The sequence below is a fragment of the Littorina saxatilis genome, linkage group LG4 (genome assembly GCF_037325665.1).
Source record: "Littorina saxatilis isolate snail1 linkage group LG4, US_GU_Lsax_2.0, whole genome shotgun sequence".
NCBI lineage: Eukaryota > Metazoa > Mollusca > Gastropoda > Littorinimorpha > Littorinidae > Littorina > Littorina saxatilis.
Genome location: NC_090248.1, coordinates 32366814 through 32391458, shown reverse-complemented (window position 1 = coordinate 32391458; position 24645 = coordinate 32366814). Strand labels below are relative to the sequence as shown.

The 24645-nt window shown below is 42.6% G+C and overlaps 1 protein-coding gene across 2 annotated transcripts in view; it reads left to right on the top strand.

The window, feature by feature from the left end:
* Positions 1-1865: 1865 nt before the first annotated feature.
* Positions 1866-24645, top strand: part of LOC138964526 (cadherin EGF LAG seven-pass G-type receptor 2-like) — an 84907-nt gene continuing 62127 nt past the window's right edge. For both annotated transcript variants that reach the window (XM_070336511.1, XM_070336510.1), the window contains exons 1-6: positions 1866-5934; positions 19067-19197; positions 19719-19955; positions 21291-21465; positions 22208-22333; positions 22804-23041. In XM_070336511.1, the coding sequence (XP_070192612.1) occupies positions 2283-5934; positions 19067-19197; positions 19719-19955; positions 21291-21465; positions 22208-22333; positions 22804-23041 (4559 nt within the window). In that variant the 5' untranslated portion in view covers positions 1866-2282. The remainder of the gene's footprint in view (positions 5935-19066; positions 19198-19718; positions 19956-21290; positions 21466-22207; positions 22334-22803; positions 23042-24645) is intronic.

Below are 24645 nucleotides of genomic sequence, written 5' to 3'. Positions count from 1 at the left end.
CTCGCCTTGGCAGCCATCTTGGAACTGGAGAGACCCTACGCAGGAAGCAAGGTTGAAAGTTGGTTAACCGGTGACGTCACTCCAGTCGTACCGGACCGAGTTTTTGCGACCTCCGGTTCGACTCGAGTCACCTTAGTTGACGCTAAAACTCGCTCATTGTGAGACAACTCTGAATAAACTTTGACATCCGATTTCTATGACTGTTCTCGTGGTTCTGTAAAGAGATCTCCGTGAAAATGATGAAGCGCATAGAAGCATACACGACCAATACAATTGTCAAAGAAACACTGCCCAAAAGTGGCTTGAAAACTAGATTTTAGTTCCGTCAAAAAACATGATGCGAGACCGGCACTACAACTTGCTGAACACTGAATCAGTAAACTAGTGAACAAACAGGCAAACAAACAAAACAAAAACAAACAAAACAACAAAAACTTAAAAAATGAAGACCCAACCACGAACAAACCGCAACAAAAGAAACAGATGCACCTCCCTCACACCTGACCGTTACACAAATAGCCTCAGTAAAGGCAGTTTTTTTACTAAAGGCGAAAAAACTGAGTTGGGGGTTTAGCCTGTAATGAAATACGATTGTTTATGTGTGTTTCTTTATGTTGTTGTTGTTTCAGTGCAATTTTGCGCTACCACTCCCCCCCCCCCCCCCAAAAAAAAAGATATATTAAAAAAAATAAAAAAATAAAGATGTCAGTTTGTTTTGAGTCTGTAGTAAAATGGCGGCTTACCGGCGGCTGAAATTCGGGTATGAATAAACCTTTTATCAACGAAGTCATATGCATGTTCGGCGACAAAACGCTGCCGGTCTAAATAATAATTTAATAAGTTTTGTACCCCGGCCGCTGACCACCCCTCCGCCCCCCTCCACCGCCCATCCGGCCTCACACTTTTCGGCCGCGTATGAAAAAGCAAATGGACACGGCTGAGACGGGAGAACACTCAAGCCCTTAATGGCAAAAAACCGTAGGACTTTTAATATCAATTTTACTACTAGACGGGAGAACTTAAAAAAAAAAGGTTTTGTTTCATTGATTTTGTTTGTCTGGTTTTCAATAGTTCTTTTTTTAATTATTCTTTTTTCATTTCTTAGGGTTGTCAAAATATTGACTGCAATGGCAGAACCGCGACAAACTAAACAAAATGCATGACTGATTATATCATCGCTGAACGCATCGCCGGGGTTGAACCACTGAGACCGTACTCACAGTCCGTCTGGCTGAACACACTTACACACACTCACTGAAAACTAACAAACCGACAAATAAACAATGTGTATGTCAGTGTTAGGGGGGAGTGAGATTTTGATTTATAATTTGAATAATTAAACAAATCTAATTAGGAAAGAGAAATCGAGGGTCGAGTGGGTACGTGTTTTTATCTCTGCCTTTAAGTACTCCTTTCGGTTTGACCGCACCCTGTAAAACAGAGTGTATACACTCCTAATTTTTTTCGTGGGGCACTTATCTCAGACTTCTGCGTTTTTCGTTTTGGCTTTCGTTTTTTAGTCCTTCAAACTCGGACGGACCTGAAGTCATCTTACATCACTAGTAACTGACGCCGCTGCAGGGTCTCGTCAGAGAGCACCTTTGTTTGGTCACGTGACCAAGGCTGTTAACCTTTCCTCCCGCCGGTTTGGTGACACAGTGCGTTTCCAATTTTCTTTGCGAACTGGTCGCTTTCAGTAGTTTCAGTAAGTTGCATTCATAGCTGAAAATTAACAACGATTTTTTTGGGGGACATGTGACCGTTTCTCGGCGTTATTTGGTGAAAAGCCAATGAGTAGTTAAACAGGAGTGGGAGGGGAAAAGGCCGGCGGTGTCACCTATTGACACTGCAGCCATTTTGAAGGCTGGATGAACGGCATGATCAGACTGGATAAGAAATGTCGGCTGCGCTGTGCCGTTTGCGGCATCTGAGATAGCGGATCGTGTTGCTAGTTATGAGCGACTGTAAACATGTAGAGCGTGCTGTGCAATTAGCGGTGCAGAAGCCTGCGGGGAGGGAGCGATCACCTGTTAGAAGCTATCGGCCTCGGTAGTTTTGTCGTCTGTGTCGTCGTCAGTGCCAAGAGTCAGTGAGTGTGTTATGAGTGTGTGACTCAGGCCTCAAAAGACAGCGATCGCGTCGCGTGAATAGTCGAGATCGCCCTTGCATTTGGTTGCCTTTGTCGCTGTGCCAAACTGAGAAAATCCTTTTCTGTGGTGGGCATTAGAGAGTCTTCTGCAGCTGTTTGGGGTGGATGTGTACCCGACTGATCATTTAACACAATGGAACCTGTGACATGTTCACAGTGTTGTGGCTTCATGACACCCGATACTTCACACTCGTCCCTATCTCACACCCGACTGAGAGGACATCGGGGTAGAACAAGGACCCTCTCGCCAAGGGATCGAGTGGTTGTACGGTGTACAGTGTTGACGTTCTTGCTACTCCACTGTGTGACAGTAGCTAGCGCTCTGAAGACAAGCATTTCCAGCACCGATCCAGGAGGAGTGGTGGTCTTCAACGCATCTCTTGGTCAGGGCTGGGGTTACCATGTGGACCACAGCAAAAGTCAGTCCTCCCTTCCTTTTCTGCAGCTGGATTCCAGTACAGGTCTTGTGTACTGGAGAGGAGGAGGGGGTGTGTGTCAGCACCTCAGGGACAACCCTATTAACATGCACATTGTGTCCAGAACATGGTACTGGCAGGCCAAGACTAACCCCAACTCCACTGCCATGCCATATTCAGTATTCATTCATGGATGCAAACAGTCGCACATGACTGGTAAACTCAAGCACAGAGCAGAACAAGCTGCACATAAAATCAATGTGAATACCAACATCAAGCCATCTCAGTGTATTCCACCATTGACAACTTTGCTGAAGTTGAATGATTTTCTGCCGTATAGTTTTCAGCAATGTCATATTAGCGTGGATATGCCATTGTCATCTCCTGTCTCAGTTAACAGCAGCAGCCTTGTGTTTACATCAGTTGTGAAATTGTGCTTCATTTACAATAGCGTGTCAGTCAAGTTTTATGTTTCGGTTTTGTGTGACGACTCACAGACTTTCCAAGTGCCATTTTTACTTAGTATTCAACCAGAACTGCCAGGTGCACCCAAGAATCACAGAAGGTCACGAAGAGCAGCAAACAATAGGCCAGTCTTCGATCCAACCAGTTATGTTGAGCATGTAAACGAGGAGCAGTCCCGTGGTGTCCAGGTTGTGACCATCACAGCTACAGACACCGACACAGAGGGGGCAGGGACTCTGACCTACAGCATGATTCCGACCAGAGATGAACGCAGTCAGAATCGGTTTTCCATCAACCCCCTCACTGGTACCATCAACACCACAGTGAAACTGGACAGAGAGAACATGAAGGCCCACTATTTCTTGGTCATAGCTACGGATCATGGTGTTCCAGCCATGTCGGCAAGTGCCTCTCTCACCATCATTGTTGATGACGTCAATGACCATGCGCCTACTTTTGGTGAACAGGTGTACAACATCAACTTTCGTGAGAACCAAGCCATTGGCATCCCTGTTCAGACCGTTCAGGCCACTGATCGTGACTTTATGAAAAATGCGGAAATTCGTTACAGCATTGTCAATTCAGCCAGTCCGAATGATGCCTTCATGATTGACCCTCTGCTGGGTGCTATTTCAACCATGAGGAAACTGGATCGAGAAACTCATGACAGTTATCAGTTATTGATTCGAGCAGTTGATCAAGGTGATCTGAGGGAAAGAAAATCCTCCACAGCCACTGTCAACATCACAATAACGGATGAAAACGACAACAGACCATTATTTTCCCAAGAATCATACACCGTCAGCATAAGAGAAGATGCAACACCCAGTGCAGCCGATCCTATTGTTCAGGTTACAGCTACAGATTTAGACTTGGGACAAAATGCACAAATTCATTACGTCCTCTCAGGCAACAACCATGAGAAGTTTACCATTGATGAAAACACTGGGGAGATCTTTCTTGCTGACAACCTTGACTCTGAGGACCAAAATGAGTACAGATTGTCAGTCAGAGCAGAAGACCAAGGAACACCATCAAAGCGTGGAACCGCCTCTTTTCTGGTCAATGTCATTGATGTCAATGACAATGCCCCTTATTTCACATCGTCATCATACACAGGGAATGTAGTTGAAAACAGTGATGCAGACACAAGCATCATTCAGGTGCAGGCGTTTGACAGAGACAGTGGAGATAACTCTCGACTTACCTACGCTTTAATCGGCACCACTGATAACCAGTCATTTCCCCTGTCCATCGACCCTCAAACAGGCTGGATTCGAACCAGTGGAAAGATTGACCGTGAACACAAATCTGAGTACACTCTAACAGTTAAGGTCAGTGACGCAGGGGTACCTCAGCAGTCTGCCACCACTACTGTTATCATAGGAATCCGTGATATCAACGACAACGCTCCAATTTTCACATCTCGCTTTTACCAAGCTGCCGTGTCTGAAGAAGCCAGGATAGGGGATGAAGTCATTCGGGTCATTGCACAGGATCAGGATGAAGGCGAAAATGCTAGAGTGAGATATGACATCATTGGTGGTAACATTGGCGACGCTTTCCAGATGCGCCAGGGGTTGATTACAGTGAAAAAGGAACTGGATGCCAGGCAGCAGAATCGCTATTCTCTCACTGTTACTGCCACAGACACTGGGGGTAGAAAGGACACCGTACAGGTCTCCATCAATGTCACGGACACCAATCGACATGCACCTGAATTCCAGGCAACACCCTTTCAATTTGCTGTGGATGAAAACATTGAGATTGGAACAAGCGTCTACAAAGTTGGTGCAATTGATGAAGATAGGGGTGAGAATGCACGTATCACTTACTCCCTGGATCCATCCATAAAAGCTTTTTCAATTGATCCAAACACAGGTGTGATAACAACTCGAGTTACGCTGAACCGAGAGAGTTCACCTGCGTACATGCTTCATGTGACGGCCACTGACAATGGCAATCCCCAGCTTCAAGACAGTGAGGACATTGATGTAACGGTCAATGATGAAAATGACAACAAGCCTGAGTTCTTGGAGACCATGTACACGGGAAGCATAAGCGAAGAGGCTTTACCTGGAGAGACCGTGCGGTCAATCACTGCTCGTGATTTGGACAAGGATGCGAACGGTCAGGTGTTCTACACCTTTGAAGGAGGAAATGATGGGAATGGTGACTTCAGCATTGACAGCGCCCTAGGTGTTATTCGTGTTGCCAAAGCATTGGATCGAGAGAGAATTCCAAACTATGAATTAGTAGCACTGGCAGTTGACAGAGGAACGCCACCCCTGTCATCCTCAGTTGTTATACGCATCAAAGTGGACGACGTGAACGACAATGCTCCAGAGTTTGAGAGAGATGAGCTGAATGTGTACATCGCAGAGAATAGCCCCATTGGATCCACTGTAGCAAGGATAAATGCCACGGACCCAGACGAAGGCGTCAATGCACTGGTGGAATACTCATTTGCAGGAGGACCTGATGTTGATTTATTTTTGCTGTCAGGGCAGTTAGGGGACCCTGCCATCATCACCACACGGTTCTCCCTGGATTATGAACTGGACAAAAAACGCTACAAAGTAATTCTCCGCGCCCAGTCCAACACTCTCTTCTCCACAGCCCAAGTCTACATCAACGTTCTTGATGTTAATGACAATGCTCCTGTGCTGCAGGATTTCTCTATCATCTACAACAATTATGGTGGCAGCTTTCCCAGAGAGCCCATTGGGAGGATTCCGGCAACTGACCCAGACGTGTCGGACCAGGAGTTACTGACCTACAGGATTTTGTCTGGTAACGAGGCCAGTCTGCTTCACCTGAATGCCTCCACTGGTCTCATCACTCTGGACAGCCGCCTCAACTCGGATGTACCCAGGAATGGCACCTTCAGAGTCAGTGTTTCAGGTAGGTCACTCAGACTCACTGAAATTATTAACTGTAAAGTAGTGTGACTGTTAGTGTTAGTGTTACTAGTGTTACTTAAATACACTTTTAGGATGAGATCAATTGAGATTTGAATGTCAGTTCATTGATTACAGCTTCTTCTCTAGCTCTGTGTGTCTGTCTTCTGAGTCATATAATATATATATTATATATATATATGTATATATATACTCTGTCTCCTGTGTGTGTCACGTACGCTATGATTATGAATGCTTAGTTTAAATCAGAGATACATACGTACAAAGTCTACACGTACAGGTGAAGTCCCCACAGGAACAAATAATTCATACCTTTCATAGAGTCATAACCAGTCCTGGCAGTAGGACAACATGAAAAATCTTAAATATTTGCATAGATCTATACATGTTCATGCTGGGTAATGAATCAACCTTTGGTGCGTGATCATGTACGTTCTATTTTTTCTCAGTGTTTTGACATTGTCTTGATATATGGTTCCAGTCTCTTACTCTTAGTCATACTCTTGAACTCCCATACTGTTTACTGATCTACTACCTAGTAACCTAGAATAGAGCTTTAAATGATACAACTGTAGTCTGTTTAGAGGTACATCAGTATCACAACAAACAAAAATTCTGGACCGGTGATCAGTTCTGTATGAGATTATGTTCTCAATGTTAAGATGTTCAGTACTTCCCACCTACCACCCCCCTACCCTACCCCACCCCAAACGCCTTCAAGTTTAACTTTAAGTAATGAGTGGAGAGAGAGGGAAGAGAGAGAGAGAGGGAGGGAGAGTCATCCAAAGGAGGCCCACTTCCTTTTGCCCCACAGGTCTCATACATCGGCACATGTACATTTACATTATTGCACCAAACATTTTGTCTCTAAAAGTCACCTGCAATAGAACCTGGACGCTTTTGACGGGCCAGAAGGATGTCCTCTTACTCTTAGTCTTAATCTTATCTTTACTACGACTGCACTTTTGTCCGGAAACTTGTGTTCTTCTTGCGCTCTGTGCCAATGTCATGCAGGGATGTGTTCAATAGGGCTAAGGCCAAAAAAAAAAATTGTCTGTTTCTGGTCACCCGACCGACCCTAAATTTCGGCGCCGACCCTAAACTTTTTTTTTCCAAACTCAAATTTTTTTAATTTTTTTTTTGGTGGTAAAGGACAGGGTGAGAAAATGAACAACAAAAACGTGACGGTGTGAAAACGAAAGTCCGCTGACGATTTGTAAATGTGTTGAGTGTCTTGTCTCTATGTATAGTGAATCCAGTCTCTTTGCGCGATTTTTAAAGTTAGTTTTATTGGTCTACATTTGTGTTAAAAAAAATAAAAATAAAAAAAATCCCGACCTACCGACCCTATTTTTTTTAGCCATGTTACCAGAAACAGACAATTTTTTTTTGGCCTAAGTCACAGTTACTAAGTGCTTCTAATAATACTAGCAAACGCAGAATTAAGTAAGTGCATGTTATGCTTACACTTTAAACACCGCAGTTGATTGTAGTCCAGTTCTGATTTTGCATCGCATTTTCAAATTATCGCGGAGGGTCTGTTGGAATGCAGAGCCACGCGGGAACCGGATGGTGGCGGTGTGTCACAATGTCAGGAGTCAACAAACACGGGCAGATGCCCGGCCTTTGTCCAGTCAACAGTTTTTTCTTCTTTGGCTGTGCAAACACCCTGACCCCCTTCCCCACGTCTCATCGTCTTCCACTTCTTCAAGTAACCCCTTCCCCTTCTTCTGTCCACGAACTAAAAGTTGTAGAGCTCTTTATTCTCAAACACGGCTATTTTGTAATCCTGAGGAGTAACTGAATAAAAGAGGATGAAAAACCATTTTATAAAAAAAACTAAAAACTAACAAGGAGTTAAAGTCACTTTTTGCCTTTGTTTGTTAAATCGCCGCTCTTTAACCACATGTATACATCTATACTCTTACAAGATGTATACATTGGTAAGGCTTGCAGGTAGCGAGAATTTTTAAGAAGCACAGTGAAGTCTCAAGCCAGAGACAATCACGAGTAATGACTAATGACTGTACATACTGTGTCGAACATAAAGCCTCTTTATGAAAAATGTGAACTATCTTTTCTGACAGATTCTGAAATGTTCTTTCTCTGTGTTCTGGAATTATCCGGCTTTCATCCGGTACTTGTGAAGATTTATAAATGTAAAAAAATAATGCTCGGCATACTGACATAGGGAAGGGAATTGCTGTCTCTCACTCTGAGAACGAGAACACGGGAAAGGGTCAGTGAGTATGGACGAAACCAGTCCGACTGCCTCAGCCTTTCAGTATTCTTTACCGTTTATTGTCTCTAGTCTTTGCCCCTTATGTTAAAATCTTATGAACAGATGTGGATGTGACAAGTCCCTGAATCATATGAGATGAAATTGAGTTGAGAGAGACCACCAGTACGGCGGTGAGTCTGGATGCTTTAGGGGCCAGCAACAGCACAGCTTGTTGCTCTGGGGTCTCAAAGAGGCAATACAAGTTTAAAGAAAACCAAGTTATTTATATTAACAATAATAGCACTCTCTTTAGTATGGTATTTCGTTTCAGCGAAGAGAGAGAGAGAGGGAGGGGGGGGGGGGTAAAAAATAGAATAACCTGCGGGGAAAAAACGAATGAAAAAAAGAAACGTTACACGAACCACAGTGAGTGTGAGTGACAGTTTTGTTTGTGTGTGTGCCCCCCCCCCCACACACACACACACACCGAAAATCAAAAGGAGACCTTTATATTATTTACAATGAGTGTTTAAATTGATGTCTTTTGATCATTTCTAGCCAGAACATTTGCTTAGTCATGTTCACCCCGTTTTACGCGATGAGTTGTCCCCGTGTATTTTGAGGAAGATGTGGCGGAGTCAAGTGCGTTGTCCACTTTGCATAGCTCCGTCTCCATGGAGCAACCACGCGTCCGTGAAATGAATCCCCTAACAGTAACATCCCTGCCAAGTCCGGCTTTGAAGCTGGTCAGACACTGATACTGACCATTGATTATAGCCGGAGGTTCCGCTGCTCTCAGTCTAATCCTCCCTAATCAGTTTAATCCTCCCCGGTGGTCACAGTGCCCGGCGAAGACAACATTGTACCTGACGATTTCCCCTGTGACCGTTCCGGTTTAACGTTGTCAAACGAGGCTTTATTATAGTTTAAGTGCCCCTCCATCAGTACCTGACCGCCTTTGAAGTTTTTGTAATGAGCTGTTGACTCCCGGGCAATGATTTTCCTTACAGGTCCTCGCTGATTTTGAACCAGTGTGATGCTTTGGTGATTAATTCACTTAGCTCTTGCCTATTGGCTTAGTTACCCTATATATGTCTGTCTGTCCCTGTCTCTCTCCTTCTCTCTGTGTCTCTGCCTGTCTCTGTCTCTGTCTGTCTGTCTCTCTGTCTCTCTCTGTCTAGAGCTCTCCTCTCCCCCCTCTCTCTCTCTCTCTCTCTCTCTCTCTCTCTCTCTCTCTCTCTCTCTCAGAGTAGGGGCGGGAGTTTAGGGTGTTCCTTGTTGTACGTTTAACTAGTTGATAAAAAGTCAAGAGGAAAAAACAACACGGGTCGCAAGTTTATCCTCAATCTTTTTCTACCGTTTTTAAGACTGCACCATTAAATAAGTTCTTCATATTTTGGGTGTGAGGTCGATTTTTTAAAACCAGTAATTCACTACTACATGTATTTTATTTATTTTAATACTGCCATGGTACTTCAGCTTTAAAACATGCACGGCGGCCGGTAGTCTGTGCCCTCCTTCCATTCAAACTAGTTTCCTTTATAATAATGATAATAAAGTGTATTTATATTGCGCCTATCCCTTACAAAAAACAAAAATATTTGGCTCTAAGCGCATTACAACATGTGTAGGGACTTGGTACAATCAAGTCTGACAAATACAATAACACAATATACAGTCGGCATCTTAAATAAAACTGGGAAAAGCAGCTTCGACATTTAAACACTGCTACTAAAAGATCCTCTAACGATGCATACTGCTTTACAATAATTTTTTATATGCATTTATGTATAAATATAGTTAAAGAACATCGAGTTAATAGGAATTAGAAAAGGTTCTTATAATAAAACTATCTAGCGAACGACGAAGAAGAAGAAGAATAAAACTAACAATGTCAATGTATAACAAGTCATTCAACGTAAATGGCCAAAGAACAACAACAAAGCAATGATGATAAAACAGTTATACTCAATGGCTAATAACGAGGCAGAACTAAATAGTATCGACACAAGATTAAAACAAAACATATTCCTGGAGACACATTTATACATGTATCAAATAATCAATATATATATATACAAAATACAGCCCTCGCACACACACATGGGAGAACCGCTGTTACAGCACTTTTGATTGCAATGATTTGCCACTCGACGCCGAGAAATTCTCCGTACTTCGCTTTGGACTGTAATTTATCGGGTAGTTTTATCAGGTGCGAGACAGGCTGAAGATAGCCCCCACGATTTGTGGTCATACCCCGGGTATGAACGAAGCGTGAGGGAGGAACTTCTAACTCAGAAATATATGGGAGTGTGGGAGGGGTGTTCGGGAGTGTTAGTTATTGGTTGTCAGTTTTATGGCCTTCTTGGCAATCTCACAGAGTTGTCGACCTTATCGCCATACACTTGTTCCAGTTTCACGCTGATTGTGCTCATAAATTTCAAGTTTCATTGTGTAAGCTACACTCGAGTGGTCTCAGATCGAAGATGTTGTGAAGATGAAATTCGCGAGGCACATATTTGCGAGAAAGGCCCGATTCGCGCAGCAGTGGGTCAGGTGGTAACGGAAAGTAATATGGTGCATTGATATAAATTTACATAAATTTGCATACAGTTATTGCTGGTACGGTGAAGGTTTTGCATGAATTTGCATTTAGAATACAATGACACCACGGCCATGATTATGTTCAGTCATTTAGACTACTTGACTTTGTATACATTTTACAAATGATTTGATTTTGAACAATATAAGCAAGCAGATGCCCGAGTCCGTGAGGTGACCGGACACTATACTTAAAATTAAAATCACGCTGTCATATCGTAGCAGTTTTTGACAATAAGACTCACTATACTTAAAATTAAAATCACGCTGTCATACTCATACCGTAGCAGTTTTTGACAATAAGACTCTACCTCTTTTTGTGTTTTGAGAATTGGGAGAGAAAAGAAAGTTACACAACAAACGAGCTGAACTATTTGCTGCATCAAGGGCTAACACAGTAAACACATAGTGCTTCAGGAAAACTTCCTTGTATGTTCACACAGGTATTGGAAATGAAACATGTTTGGTGTTCGGGTAGTCTTTATATCGGAAAAGGGCGCAAATTTTGTTTTTACAACACCCTAATTTACACGAGTATTTCAAGCTGAGGTAGCTGACATATTTTCAAGTCCTGACAAAGCTGATATTGCTATTTCATATGTCTCGATTTTGATATCACTGTCTCAACAGACCATAGCAGAAGATATATACTTTTGTAATTTCTTTACAGAAAATACAAAATGTCCAGAGAATTAGCAAATATATCTAACATTGACTGACTGTGTGATGATATCTTCTGCCATTGGTCTGTTTCGACAGTGATATATCAAAATCTCGACCGATCACTGTCTCAACAGACCATAGCAGAAGATATCATCACACAGTCCATCAATATTGGGTAATATCATCACACAGTCCGTCAATGTTGGGTAATAACTGTTGTTGTTCTCTGCTCATTCCAGGATTGACGTACAAATACCGCGGGACCGGTTTTGCTTGATTCCTGTGGCTCGGTTTATTGAGACTGTGTCTTGACCGTTGATATTGGAGTAGCGTTAGCGAACCCATGTGATTTGTCAGCATTGTGGACGGAACTTTGATTTGTGATTTGTTGTTGCAACCCCCAAGATCAAAGGGACGGTATCCCGCTATCCAATCATGGGCAGGTAAGAAACTGTGTGGTGCTAAACCACACACTGGCCGGCTCGGTATTGTGACTGTTCCACATGAATAAAAACACAAGATTAACATCTTAGCGGGTGAAAGCAGGGTGGGGACAATGTGCGCTCATGCGACTAACGAGGAACGGGTTTAACGATGGAAACGGTAGCGTATCTCTGAGAGTGGAAGTGACAGACCATGAAAACTTCTTAGCAGTGACTGTGATGAACTTGAAGAGAGTTACTGTTAGAAGGACGTGAGTAACTGAACAGGTTGTATCACTGCGATTAAATCTTTGAGTTTGACTCTAACATGTGTTTATGTTAGACTCTTGACCATACCTTCATGTAAACTTATAGTTGAACCCTACGATCAGCAAACATGTATTAAACACAACTGAACGGTTATGGACAATCAGAAAACGATAGGAGCAAGGAAAGGGTAATTCTCATTCGAGGCGATTGGACTTGTCTTGACCTTTTAACGAAAACGTATTACATTGACACAAAGCACTTTGGTGTGTGTGAAGGCGTTCCCGACTTCGGGACATTTGATCGCAGCTATTTATAGACAATATTTAGATTCCCTTAGTCTCCCCAAGAGGGGGGGGGGGGGGGGGGGTGGGAATAAAGATTTTTCATTTTGAACGCAAAGTAGAACTTTCTAACATCTACACGGATGGTCTGCTTTCTCGTTTGACTTTAAGCTGTCTGTTATTTTGTCACTTCAAACGAAATGAAAAAAAAGAAAGGTAAACAAAGAGGACCTTCTTCACAGTAGCAGTTTTATTGGGCAACATGTTGCTTGCACTAAGGTCATGAAAGTCGTATGAATGGACCACAAACACGTCAGTGCAAGGGCAGACAGAAGACCCCGAAAGAAGCAGCAAGAGAAGCTGTTGTCCCCCACTCCCAGGCGGATTGGGCTTAGAAGTGAGAGGGAAACTGAATTTTAGGCCAAAGGCTTGGCGAATAGCGGCATGTCGTGCATTATAAATTATGTTACACATCCAGCGGAGAAATAATGAGTTTTCGTTGATTTAAAATGTGATCCACGAAGCGACCATTTTTGGCAATGAAAACGACATCGTTTAGGCCCCCCCCAAAAAAGGTTGTATGTTTCTGGTAACATGGCTACAAAAAATAGGGTAGGTAGGTAGGGATTTTTTTTTTTTTTTTGGGGGGGGGGGGGGTCAGGGTAGAAAATAACTATACAGTGACACAAAGAGACTGGACTTACTATACAAAGAGAAAGACAACACATTACAAAACAAATGAGACAAAAGGGATGCGGGGTTATCCCCCTTGTGTCGTCTGCCGTCTGTTACTTTCGTTTTGATGCTATTTTTAAAAATTTTTTTTTTTACAAATGCAATAAAAAAAAGTCTAGGGTCGGCGGGAAAAAACTAGGTAGGGTCGGGTGACCAGAAACATACAACTTTTTTTGTTTGGCCTTACTTTTGGGTATTTGCGAATTAAATGTTACCATGTAACTTTCATTTTCATTTCATTTCATTACTTTATTGTCCCATCGCTGGGAAATTCGGGTCGCTTCCTCCCAGTGGAAAGCTAGCAGCAACGGAGTCGCGCTACCCAAGTGTCTGCGTGTTTAGGTGTATTCAGCCACCTGCACTTATGGCAGAATGACCAAGGTCTTTTACGTGCCATTGTGATGACACGGGGGTGGGACATGGCTTCCGTCTCTGGGTCTGCACATAAAGTTGACCCGTGTCCGTCCCGGCCCGAATTCGAACCTGCGACCTTTCGATCACAAGTCCAGTGCTCTACCAACTGAGCTACCGGTAGAGTTCTCTCCGTAGCCCCAAAACTTGCGGGAGGAGGGAGGGAGGGAGGGGGAATAAAGCGTCTCAATATCGACTTTTGCTGGTGTGGTCGGTATGCCCCATCGTTGTCACAAAATTAACAGCATGGAGGTAATTGGACACTGCACTACGGCATTGTCAGTTAAATCTTGGTGTAACACTGCACTAACATAATTTTTAAGGTTAGCCAATGCGTTTGGGGCAATCGCTTTTGCGAGAGAGAGAGAGAGAGAGAGAGAGAGAGAGAGAGAGAGAGAGAGAGAGAGAGAGAGAGAGAGAGAGAGAGGGAGGGGGGGAGAGAGAGAGTCATTATAAAGACTGTATTTGCCGTGTCTTTTTTGCTAACACCACCGCTTTCGTGCGTCAACATCTTGATGAGACAGCAAGCTTCTCTGGAGTTCAGTTTATATTTTTGTTGAACGCGAAGACTTTAAGTGCCATTGAAATCGCACCAAGGGCGAAGTTAGTCGTTGACAGGTGCGTTTGCATGGCAAATATAAGTTCTGTGTAATGTTCACTAACAGCATGTCTACACGTCTTAGAGTTTGACCATAATTATTTTCGGCAAGACTGTTACTTAAAACCAAGTGAACCTTACGAGCTTAGGTTAGACCGATTACTATTTAAAGTCCTGTTATTTGCGCAAGTTTATGGCTTTACAGGGGCGTATCTGGGGGGGGGGGGGGTGCAATGGGTGCAATTGCACCCCCCCCCCCCCCCAGCGGGACAACAAAAAAAAAAAAAAAAAAAAGAAGAAAAATGTATCACCTGAAAATAGCACTTTACACGCTCAGATTGCACCAGATTGCACAATTTTGCTTCCTTTTTAAAAAAAAATCCGGGGGAGCATGCCCCCGGACCCCCCTAGCATGCTCGGCGCTTCGCGCCATCGGTTCGGCGCTTCGCGCCATCGGTTCGGAGCTTCGCGCCTTCGCTGATAAGATACAAAAAAAAAAAAAAAAATGTGCACCCCCCCCTTTCAAAACCCAGATCCGCCCCTGGCTTTATGTGTATTTGTGCCTAGGGGGCAGTGCTTTTAATAAGAAAAGAAAAGCTCATTAACTTTGTTTTTAGTTTTAGGTACAGATATTACTGGACCAAGAAAATGTTATGCAGTATGGAAAGGCTCGCCCGAGGGACTTGTATAACAGGCATGTTGAGACTTTCAACACGTGAAACTTGAGAGCATGTTCTTAAAAGACGTTTGTGTAGATTTCTCCCTCCCTCTCTCTCTCTCTCTCTCTCTCTCTCTCTCTCTCTCTCTCTCTCTCTCTCTCTCTCTCTCTCTCTCTCTCTCTCTCTCTCTTTGAGAATAATATGCACTGTTTTGAGTCTACTGAATGTAAAAATGATTCAATGTATTTGCTTTTGTTCACACCCCTTCACTAGGGGCAATGGCCTTTGTGAATAAACCATCCGAATCTCTCTCTCTCTCTCTCTCTCTCTCTCTCTCTCTCTCTCTCTCTCTCTCTCTCTCTCTCTCTCTCTCTCTCTCTCTCTTTCTTTGACGCACTGAAAACACACACACACACATATTCACACACACACAGTCATTTGTTTTTCACACACACACACACACACACACACACACACACACACACACACACACACACACACACACACTTATTTCACTTTCTCTTTTTTGAACTACATATAGTGTATTCGATTGCGATTGCCAAATTCTCAGTACGACCCCCTTTCACCTTCACAAGGAGAGGTCCCTTTGTGTTGGTGTGAATTCTACATTTCATTGACATTGACACTGACATGTTTCTTTTCTCCTTTCATATAGATCTTTTGTCGGGGACTTTCATGACCTGGTTCATTACTCTTCGCCCCCGTGTGTGACGTTGAACCGTTAGACTGCGAGGATTTGAAAGGCCGAGAACGACCTGGGAGGGTGGTTGCAAGAAAAGGGGTCCTGTGTTAGAAGCTCGCTTCATTGCTCTCGCCTTTAAACGGTCGGTGGACGCAAGGTAGTGAAGTGTTTGACGAGTGCTCCAGATGAAACGGCCTGTGACGGGCTACCTGCAGTGGTCTCTTGTTCACCAACAGGTGACACTAATAAACTTACCTTTAGTACGCCCCTCATCCCTCTTTACTTCTCTGAACTGTTGTTGAACCTAAGCGCTTTGGTTGAACTGACTGGACGGCAACGGTCTCTGCCTCCGAAGCCTTCAGAGATGGAAGGAAGAAGTTGTAGGCAATGGGGAAATGTGTGTGTGTGTGTGTTCAGGCGTGCGTGTGTGTGTGGAGGGGGGAGGGGGGGTAGGATGAGAAAGTGTGACTGCGAGCAAAGAAGAGTTGTGTGTTGATGGTCAGTAAAGATGACAGAGAACACACCAACTTGTGTGCCCAAGGCCTTGGATGTTTGAGTGGCACTGGAAGCAGAAGGTAGCTGAGGTATTGAAAAGCTGCGGCGCTTTACACGAAGAAATAGACAGTTTTACTTTTTGTGAACTTATGATTCAGCTTTACGATTGCATCTTAAGTGTCACTTTGAACTCAGTCGTGCCGATAGCTTCGACTACTAGTTCTACTGATATTTCGGCTTTGACCATTTCACCTGAGGTATTTTTCCAACCGGGTTTCCGCATGTTTGTGATACGTTTGGTTGTTCTATCAACCACCGCCTCTTCACAACCTTCTTTAAACAGACGGGTTGCCCCGTTTCAGCGTGTTCATAACCGGACGTGGTGACTAATGGCTTCGTTTTCCTTACTTACAATTTGAAGTAGGGATGTTTAAAGATGAGAGAGGGGGTAAGGGGAGGGGGGGGTGAGTGAAGTGGGTCACAGTCTAGCAAATAAAAGAGTGGGAGTATGGTAAGTGAGAAGGGGTCTATCGGACTGAGTTATGAAGCGTCATGACTATGCAGCGTCCAGCATAATCCCCCCCCCCCCCTGTGTTTGTCAGTGTGCTTCAAGAGAGCTGCATCCATGTAAACCTTACCGGAAAAGAGGGCCCGAATCGTGGTGTCTCAAGTGAACGCTAAGCCAAGGGCGACGTTTGCACGGCTTGAGGGCAGCAAAGACTGTTCGGTCCTTACTGCATTTAAGCCTCTTCAAGGGTGTTTGGCAAAGTGTCAGCGTGACTTGCGTCCATCGGGACGCCTCAGTCCAAACTAAAGTACTTTACAGTGTGTTAGGGCGACAGTGTGATGCAGTTTGTCACAGTCCTGCTGATGGATGAAGGGAGTTAAGGAGATCTTGAGCTGTCCCGCGCGCCTCTGACAAGATGCCATTTTGCTATGGGACAGCCAACTGCCAGAGGGGGGTTAGACCTTGGGGGAATTGATTGTGTGGTACTGGTCACTTAGGGAAAATCAATAGTAGCCATATTGATGGGCACGCACTGTGTTCATGTCACACTTTGTCACTAAGACGAAAGTCGTCTGTATTCCGCCACCCCACCACCCCTACGCACGTACACACCCCTGCCCCCTCCACGTCACTTGAAAGTCAGTATGCCTTGGGGCAGCTATTGACATACCTTCAGAAGATTTGAAGGAAAGAAAGGTAGAAAGGAAAGACGTAAGAGGAGGTTTACCTTGGTGTTGCAGTAAGCAATCTGGACTAAACTTGCAGACTCTCATTCTCAGTTATTTGCGCTTATAAGAACTGTCACAACAGCCGACACAAAAGCAAGAATAGTACAGAAATAGGTATTATACACTTTTTGTCTTTTTTTTCACACGCAGCTTATAGTTATTATTATACAAGACTGTAAATAAGTAATACAGAAACACGTCAACGTTCTAAGTGCGGACTGATTAGTTACCCAACTCTGTCCTTTTGCAAAAGACGACGACAGTTTTCCGGCTGTAGCCTTTGTTTGTGCTTTGGCTGAGATGTGTCAATCAGCATTTGTTTGTAAATTGTGCAGTCATTTTTAAGGCTAGACAGAGCATTTTGCAGTATCATTTGCAGCATAATTTTCAGCCCACCCTAGTGTTGTACATGTAGTCAGTGTTAAATCAGTGGTTGCACAGGAGCCCCTATCGTCTTTCACCCGTCTTCTACAGGCTAAGTCTGCAAAGCGCCAGATATTGTTGAAACATGATAAGCAAACACCCGCAGCTCAGTAACGGATAGCATACCCTCCCAGTAGCGCTTGTCTCTCGGGTAGAAATGGCGGAGCGACAGTTATTGCTAATGTGGGGTAGGAGCAAAACCTGGTGTTGAGGGGCGACCAGACTAATCTAACGTGGATCTTGCCTTCTGCTCTGATTAGCACCGCATACCTGAAATGAATACGTGCTCTCTCTCTCTCTCTCTCTCTCTCTCTCTCTCTCTCTCTCTCTCTCTCTCTCTCTCTGTCGGTGTACTGTCTGACTGTCTGTGTCATTGTCTCATGTGTGTGTGTGTGTTTCTCTCTCTCTCTCTCTCTCTCTCTCTCTCTCTCTCTCTCTCTCTCTCGCTGCTAAAGCTGTGACACTTTGAGTTTGACTCTTTTTGACTGGGCTGTCTGATCAGTAATTACCCTTTGTTTTTTTTGTACAGTTTCCCCAAATCGATTTTGTTTATTAATTTATACGCTTACAGCTTATCACAGTAACTGGCTGTGGGTACAGTGGAACCCCCCTTTTAAGACCCCCCAATTTAAGACTCCCTCCTTTTTAAGACCTTGTTTTCTCAGACTTTCTGTTCATAATCTATGTAAAATTACCCCCATTTTAAGACTCCCTCTTAAGACCTGATTTTCTCAGATTTTTTTAGGTCTTAAAAGGGGGGTTCCACTGTATACCCTTCTGCTTTGGGAAGTGAAACAATTCAAATCATATTACCCTTTAGGAGTCACCGTTGTGCTGAGATCACATGAACAGAACAGGGGTTAATTCAATGGTTTGGAGCTGTGTTTTTGACCCTGCATTTTTTTCACTGCCTTTTATTTCTTTGTTTTTTGTCCTTTACTACGGTTATGTGATTCTATCAAATATCATGAAAGCATGTCATGAAAGTTATCTAAAAAGCTGTGTACCACCCGTTCTTTAATGCTTTTGTTTTGAATGATAGTACATTGTACTATCAGGGCATAGTCTAAGTTAAGGTGTGGTGTATAGAACAGAAAAAGTGGGAAAATGACATTTTTCTATTGAAATACTGTCCTAGCATTTCAGTTAATGCTGTTATTGGTACAGCTACTAACCTCACTCGTTCACACATGAATACTAATTGAACCTGTTTTGTCTGTGTCTATCAGTATCAGATGGCAAGAACGAGATGAAGGCAACATGTGTGACAAATGACATCTTTTCTCTTGAAATACTGGCATTAACAGTTAACACAGTTATTGGTACGTATAGCTTATACTAACCTCACTCTTTCACACATGAATACTAATTGAACCTGTTTTGTCTGTGTCTATCAGATGGCAAGAACGAGGTGAAGGCGACATGTCAGCTGTCCGTTCGACTGGTCACACCAGAGATGTTGCACGACAGCGTCACAATTCGGCTCAACAAGATGACAGAAACCGCCTTCCTCTCCTCTCTGTTCAAGGTAAAAAAAACACTGTTAAATATTTTTATAGGCTGCAATGCGTATTACTTGGGATTTAGGTGCTCTATTTCCTTTGCAGGTTTTAGTTTTGTTTTTAGTTTTGCTTTTTAAACTGTGCATGTATTAGTGTGCATTTATTTAAAACCTTTGTTTTTCCTTGAAGCACACAGTGAAACCCCGTTTTCAAGACCGCCACAAATCTGAGAAAATCAGGTCTCAACCAGACCAAAATTTGTTTCTTTGTTTTTTCTTCAACAATTTTGTATTCGGCCAAGCACAGATTTATAATGACACATTCAAAAGCATTGTCACTGATAAGTCACAGCAATGAGAAAATTTGTACAGAGATTACAACAGAAGTGTCTCAAACCAAGAAATAATAAGGGCCCCCCCTCCCCCTTTATTATCTCTCGGGGGAGGGGGGCTGACGGCCTTAAAATAAGGTTTCTCAAAGGAAGGATTGACTGTATCAGTTCTCTTTCCTGTGGCTTTGAATACGTTTGCATGATCTTCTTTTCCAGTTCTTCACAGATGCACTGGCCTCTATATTCAAGACAGACCCCACCAACATCTTTATTATCAACATTGAGAACGATGTGGATGTGGCTCCAGCACAGATTCTCAATGTGTCGGTGTCAGTGCGTCAGGGCAGTGTGTCAATACAGGGACGTACGCAGGAGGTCTTCTATCCACCGGAGTATCTCAGAGAGTACATCTACCTGTACAGGTCTCTTCTGGCTAACTTGTCTGCCTTACAGGTAAACTTCTTTCTAAAATGTTGTTACTGTCTTTTTTTTTGTTTGATGATGAGAAAATGTTGTTGGTGGTTTGCCTCCTATTTCATCATGAAGATCGTAAATCTTGAAAGTCATGGCTTTTTGATATGGAATGATCATTGTTTGTGTTAAATGTTTTGAAGCTGGTGTTCATGGATCACATTGTGTGTCTTGTGTGCAGTGGCACCTGGGCAGGCACATTGTGTCAAAGACCATTTTCCATTTTAATGATTCATTTTAAGGTCCTTGTCGTCATTTGACCATTAAAATGCAGAGTCTATTATCTACAAATATCAACAATACACCCCCTTCCGATCAGGACAGACGAAGCCAGTGTAGCCGTTTGAAAATTCATTGTAGTATTCCAGCGTAGTACTCATAGTAGGATATCCTTATTTGGAAAATGCCAAGCGCAAAACTCCTCTCAAATCCCATGCATTTCGTGCGTTTAAAAAAAAGCGTGGACAGCGCTCCAGTGTCAAACTGTTGCTGCACTTGTTTGGGCGTGGCTATAAGCATAGTGACATGAATTTGATTGGTCAGTATTTTTAGGCAAAGCACATTGTTCTCAGCAAACAGAAAACAAAATATTGGAAGCGTGAGTCACGCTACCCAAAAATAAAATCTTTTTTTACATATATTTTTTTTTCTATAACTTTTTTCCCCATGGTTCATTCATCATCTGACATAACTTTTTTGCGAAATCTAACCATAAGATTATTGAAAAAAAGCAAAAATGTAGACGACCACCTTTAATGGACAATAAAGTGTTATTGTTATTGTTATTCTCTTTGCATTACTTCATGCTTATTGTGGATATGAAAAGTACATGTTCAAACGCAAGTTTAAACATTAGCACCCTTCAGTAATTACTGCTGCTGTTATTGTTAAGTGTATATTATAAGTATAAGCTTTATTTTGGGCATCCGTCGCGATATAACCTTCGTGGTTGAAAACGACGTTAAACACCAAATAAAGTAAAGTAAAGTAAATTTTGGGCATTGAAAAGTTTGAAAGCTTTATTTTGCTTGCCAAAAAGTTGAAAGCTTGAATTTGCAGAGCTTGTAGTTGTACATGTACAGAATAAAAAAACAACAAGAAAGGTATGTTGTTGGAACGTTTAAAACAAAACGTTTTGTTATGTGAACGTAACGTTTTGTTTTGTCAATAATTAAATGTTCCAACAACATACCTTTCTTGTTTTTTTATTCTGAATTTTGGAAAGTTGGCAGTCTATTTGTTTATAGATTTTTATTTGTACATATATACAGCACTGGTATTTCATAGCGTTTACCCTTTGTCTTTGTTTTGCTGCAGGTGCTTCCCTTCGATGACAACCTGTGCTTGATAGAGCCATGTGCTAGCTTCTCCATCTGCCAGTCCATGGTTCGTCAAGGTGAACCCCGACCTTTCATCGCCTCCGACACTAAGCTCTACCGTCCTGTCCACCCAGACAATGGATACAAGTGTGTCTGTCCGCATGGCTTTGCAGGTGAGTGTGGATGCAAGTCAAACAAAAGTTAAATAAATCAATAAATAAAACAAGAGAAAGTAAACTATTTTGAAAGGAAAAAGGACATTTCTGTGGTTTCCTGCCTTAAAGTATTTAGCATGCAGGCCTGAAAGTGGCGAGTATTTTACTCGCCATGGCGAGTAGAAACATGTAACTGGCGAGTAGATCTGTTCATCTACTCGCCAAATGTGAGTAAAGTTGGTGAAACAAATTGTTGGTTTGGCTAGTAAAGTTTGCTCTCTGGCTAGTAAATGTTCAGAATCTCTAGCCAAAGGCGAGTAAACCATTTGTTGGACTTTCAGGGCTGGCATGGGGTTGTTGGTCTGTAAGTCTTGGCCACAAAATGGTGTCAGGTTGTGAGCGGTGTTGATGCCCTTGTCTGTTGTAGGGCCTATCCCTGCAGTCTTGTTTTAGTCACAAATTCATGGCAGAATGGCAGTAAGTTACATGCAGACACTCTTTATGAGGCCAGAGCATGTGGAGGAGAGTGTGATAGGCAGGTGTGTACTGTTTATCATCACTGTCAATGAAAATAGAACAACAGATGAAACCTTCTGTGATGATGATGATGATGATGATGATGATGATGATGGTCATGATGATGATGATGATGGTCATGATGATGATGATGGTCATGATGATGATGATGGTCATGATGATGATGGTCATGATGATGATGGCCATGATGATGATGATGATGATGATGATGATGGTGTTTCAGGCAAAGCACTAGCCAGCAGCTGTGATGTAGAAGTGGACCTGTGTTACTCCATGCCTTGTCAGAACGGGGGATCATGCTTGCCTCATGAAAGTGGATACACCTGTACCTGCACCAAAGACTTTACAGGTATTTCAGCTGTTTTTTTGTCTCATTAGTGAGTGACATAGTGACAGTATTATCAGCATTTTGCTTCAGAATATTTTTGCTCCTGTTTCTGCATACATGTGTCTGTATGTTAGTGTGTATGATTGTTGTCATTGTTGCTGCTGCTTCTGTTGCTGTTTTTTTTTGTTTGTTAATTAGTTAGTGTTACTCTATATTAACCTTTTTTCACTTTCAAAATTAGTTTTGAATGTCATTTGGGATTTATTTTTCTGTCCTAGGTTGCTAATTGGTATTTTCTGTATTTTGTCACATTTTTGAAAAATTGTATTTCTTTTAGTTACCTGGAAGTTATTCTTTTTTAAAACATTCCCAAACAGTGTGATTGAAGGGTAATGCCGGAAGCAAAATAAATTTGTTTTGGTCCAAGAGTTTTACTATATATACAGCACATCATATCTTCAGTCATTTTATTTTCCTCTCTTCACTAACAGGTGGGAACTGTGAAGTGAACATGACCAAGAAATATGACGCCATCACCTGCCCAGAAGACTTGTGTCAACCCCCATCTGTCTGCGTACCTTTAATCAAGGGCGGATTCCGATGTGACGGTTGCCCTGACGATGGGAATTACGATGAGTTTTGTCGTCTAAAGACGCGCAGTTTCAAGAAAGGATCCTACATGACTTTTCCTTCCCTGAAGACAAGGAATGGCTTCACCATCAAGCTCAGGTGAGATCATCTATTTTGTGACATGTGTGATTATTTTTGTTTCTTCTCCTTCTCCTTTGTCAACTTTTGTTTGTTTGTTGTGTTGTTTGGTATTGCTGTGTATGAAAAGAGTTAAGTCTGGTTTACCAGTACTGCGGTTAAAAGATTGGGCCCAATAACAAGACATGGAAACTCTTATTTCAGCTTGAGAAGGGGCGAAGCGTTCAAAGTTATCTTACAGAAAAGAAGAGTCTTTATTAATTTCTTGAGGAAGAATAAAGTTTGAAACGTGAAATAAGTTCTGATATCAGACAGGAAAATCCTTTAAAAATTCAGTGGTATAGAAAGGCTGAAAAATATCTGAATTAATAACAGGTTGCATGCAATGAAATAGGTATTGCATGTCTTGGTTCACAAAGCCAGTCAACTTTTAACCTCTATAATTCAAACATAACGGGTGCTTGTCTGTCTACAATGTTTTACTTTGAAGCGTCAGGATTTGAGGCATAACAGACATGTACTACCTCTGTGTATTATGTATATCCATGGGAACATTGACTTGAATTTATGTTTCTGTTGTAATCATGTTATAGCTTTAAAGATAAAAGTTTTACCGAGCAACTTTATGTGATCAGGTGTATGTTACTTTAGTTTTTCTTTTGAAAAAATACTGGTTTTACCTCTATGTTTTAGAAATTCATAGAAATGACAAAAAGTGTCTTTCCCAATACTTTTTTCTACAGTTATAATATCCTATTTCAGGTTCATCACAAGTTCACCCGTTCTTGATCACTGAACTAGGGATTTCCTGGCCCAAGAAGCCTTTATGTTACTGTCAGAAGTAAACAAAACAAGTCATTTTCACTTTCAGACTATTTTATAAAAGAAAACATGATCTCTTTACCCCCACTCTTCCCTTCTCTGTCACACTCCCCCTTTCCCCCTTCTCTCTTTCTCCCACTCACCCTTTTGGAAAGGGAGAATGCTTTATGTCCTATGCGACCTTCCGATCACAAGTCCAGTGCTCTACCAACTGAGCTACCAGGCCCCCCTCACCCTTTTATTTTACCTTCTAGCTTATCTAAGACAAAGTCAACCTCCTCTGACTTTTCCCATTCCTTTCCCTCCCTGTGTCTGTGTTCTGTTGTGAAGCCTACTTGTGTGTTGTGACGTTTTGTTTGCTAGCCTGCAGAGTTGGAAAGGCAGACTGTTATATCCAGAGGGAAAGGAGTGTTGCTTTGTTTGCCTTAGCTTTCAGGCACACTCTCTTCTGTCACTGCCTGCAATTACCTGTCGTTTTGTGCTGATGAAAGGCTCTAGCTGTGTGGGTGGGTGGGTGGGTGGGGGGTGTACAAGTGGGTGTTGTTTGTGTGTGTGTGTGTGTGTGTGTTTTGCTCTTTGTATGTGTGTTGTTCTTTGTGTGTGTATGTGTGTTAGTTTTTCTTTGTGTCTATGTGTGAGTGTGTGTGTGTGTGTGTGGGGGGGGGGGGGTGTTATATGTGTAGGTTTCTGTGTGTGTTTCTGTGTTATGTTCGTTTGTTTCTCTCCGTACATGTATGCTTTTCTTGAGAGTAGTTGTTTGTTAGGGGTTGTATGCTGGCAAAGATGGTGGGTATGCACATGCC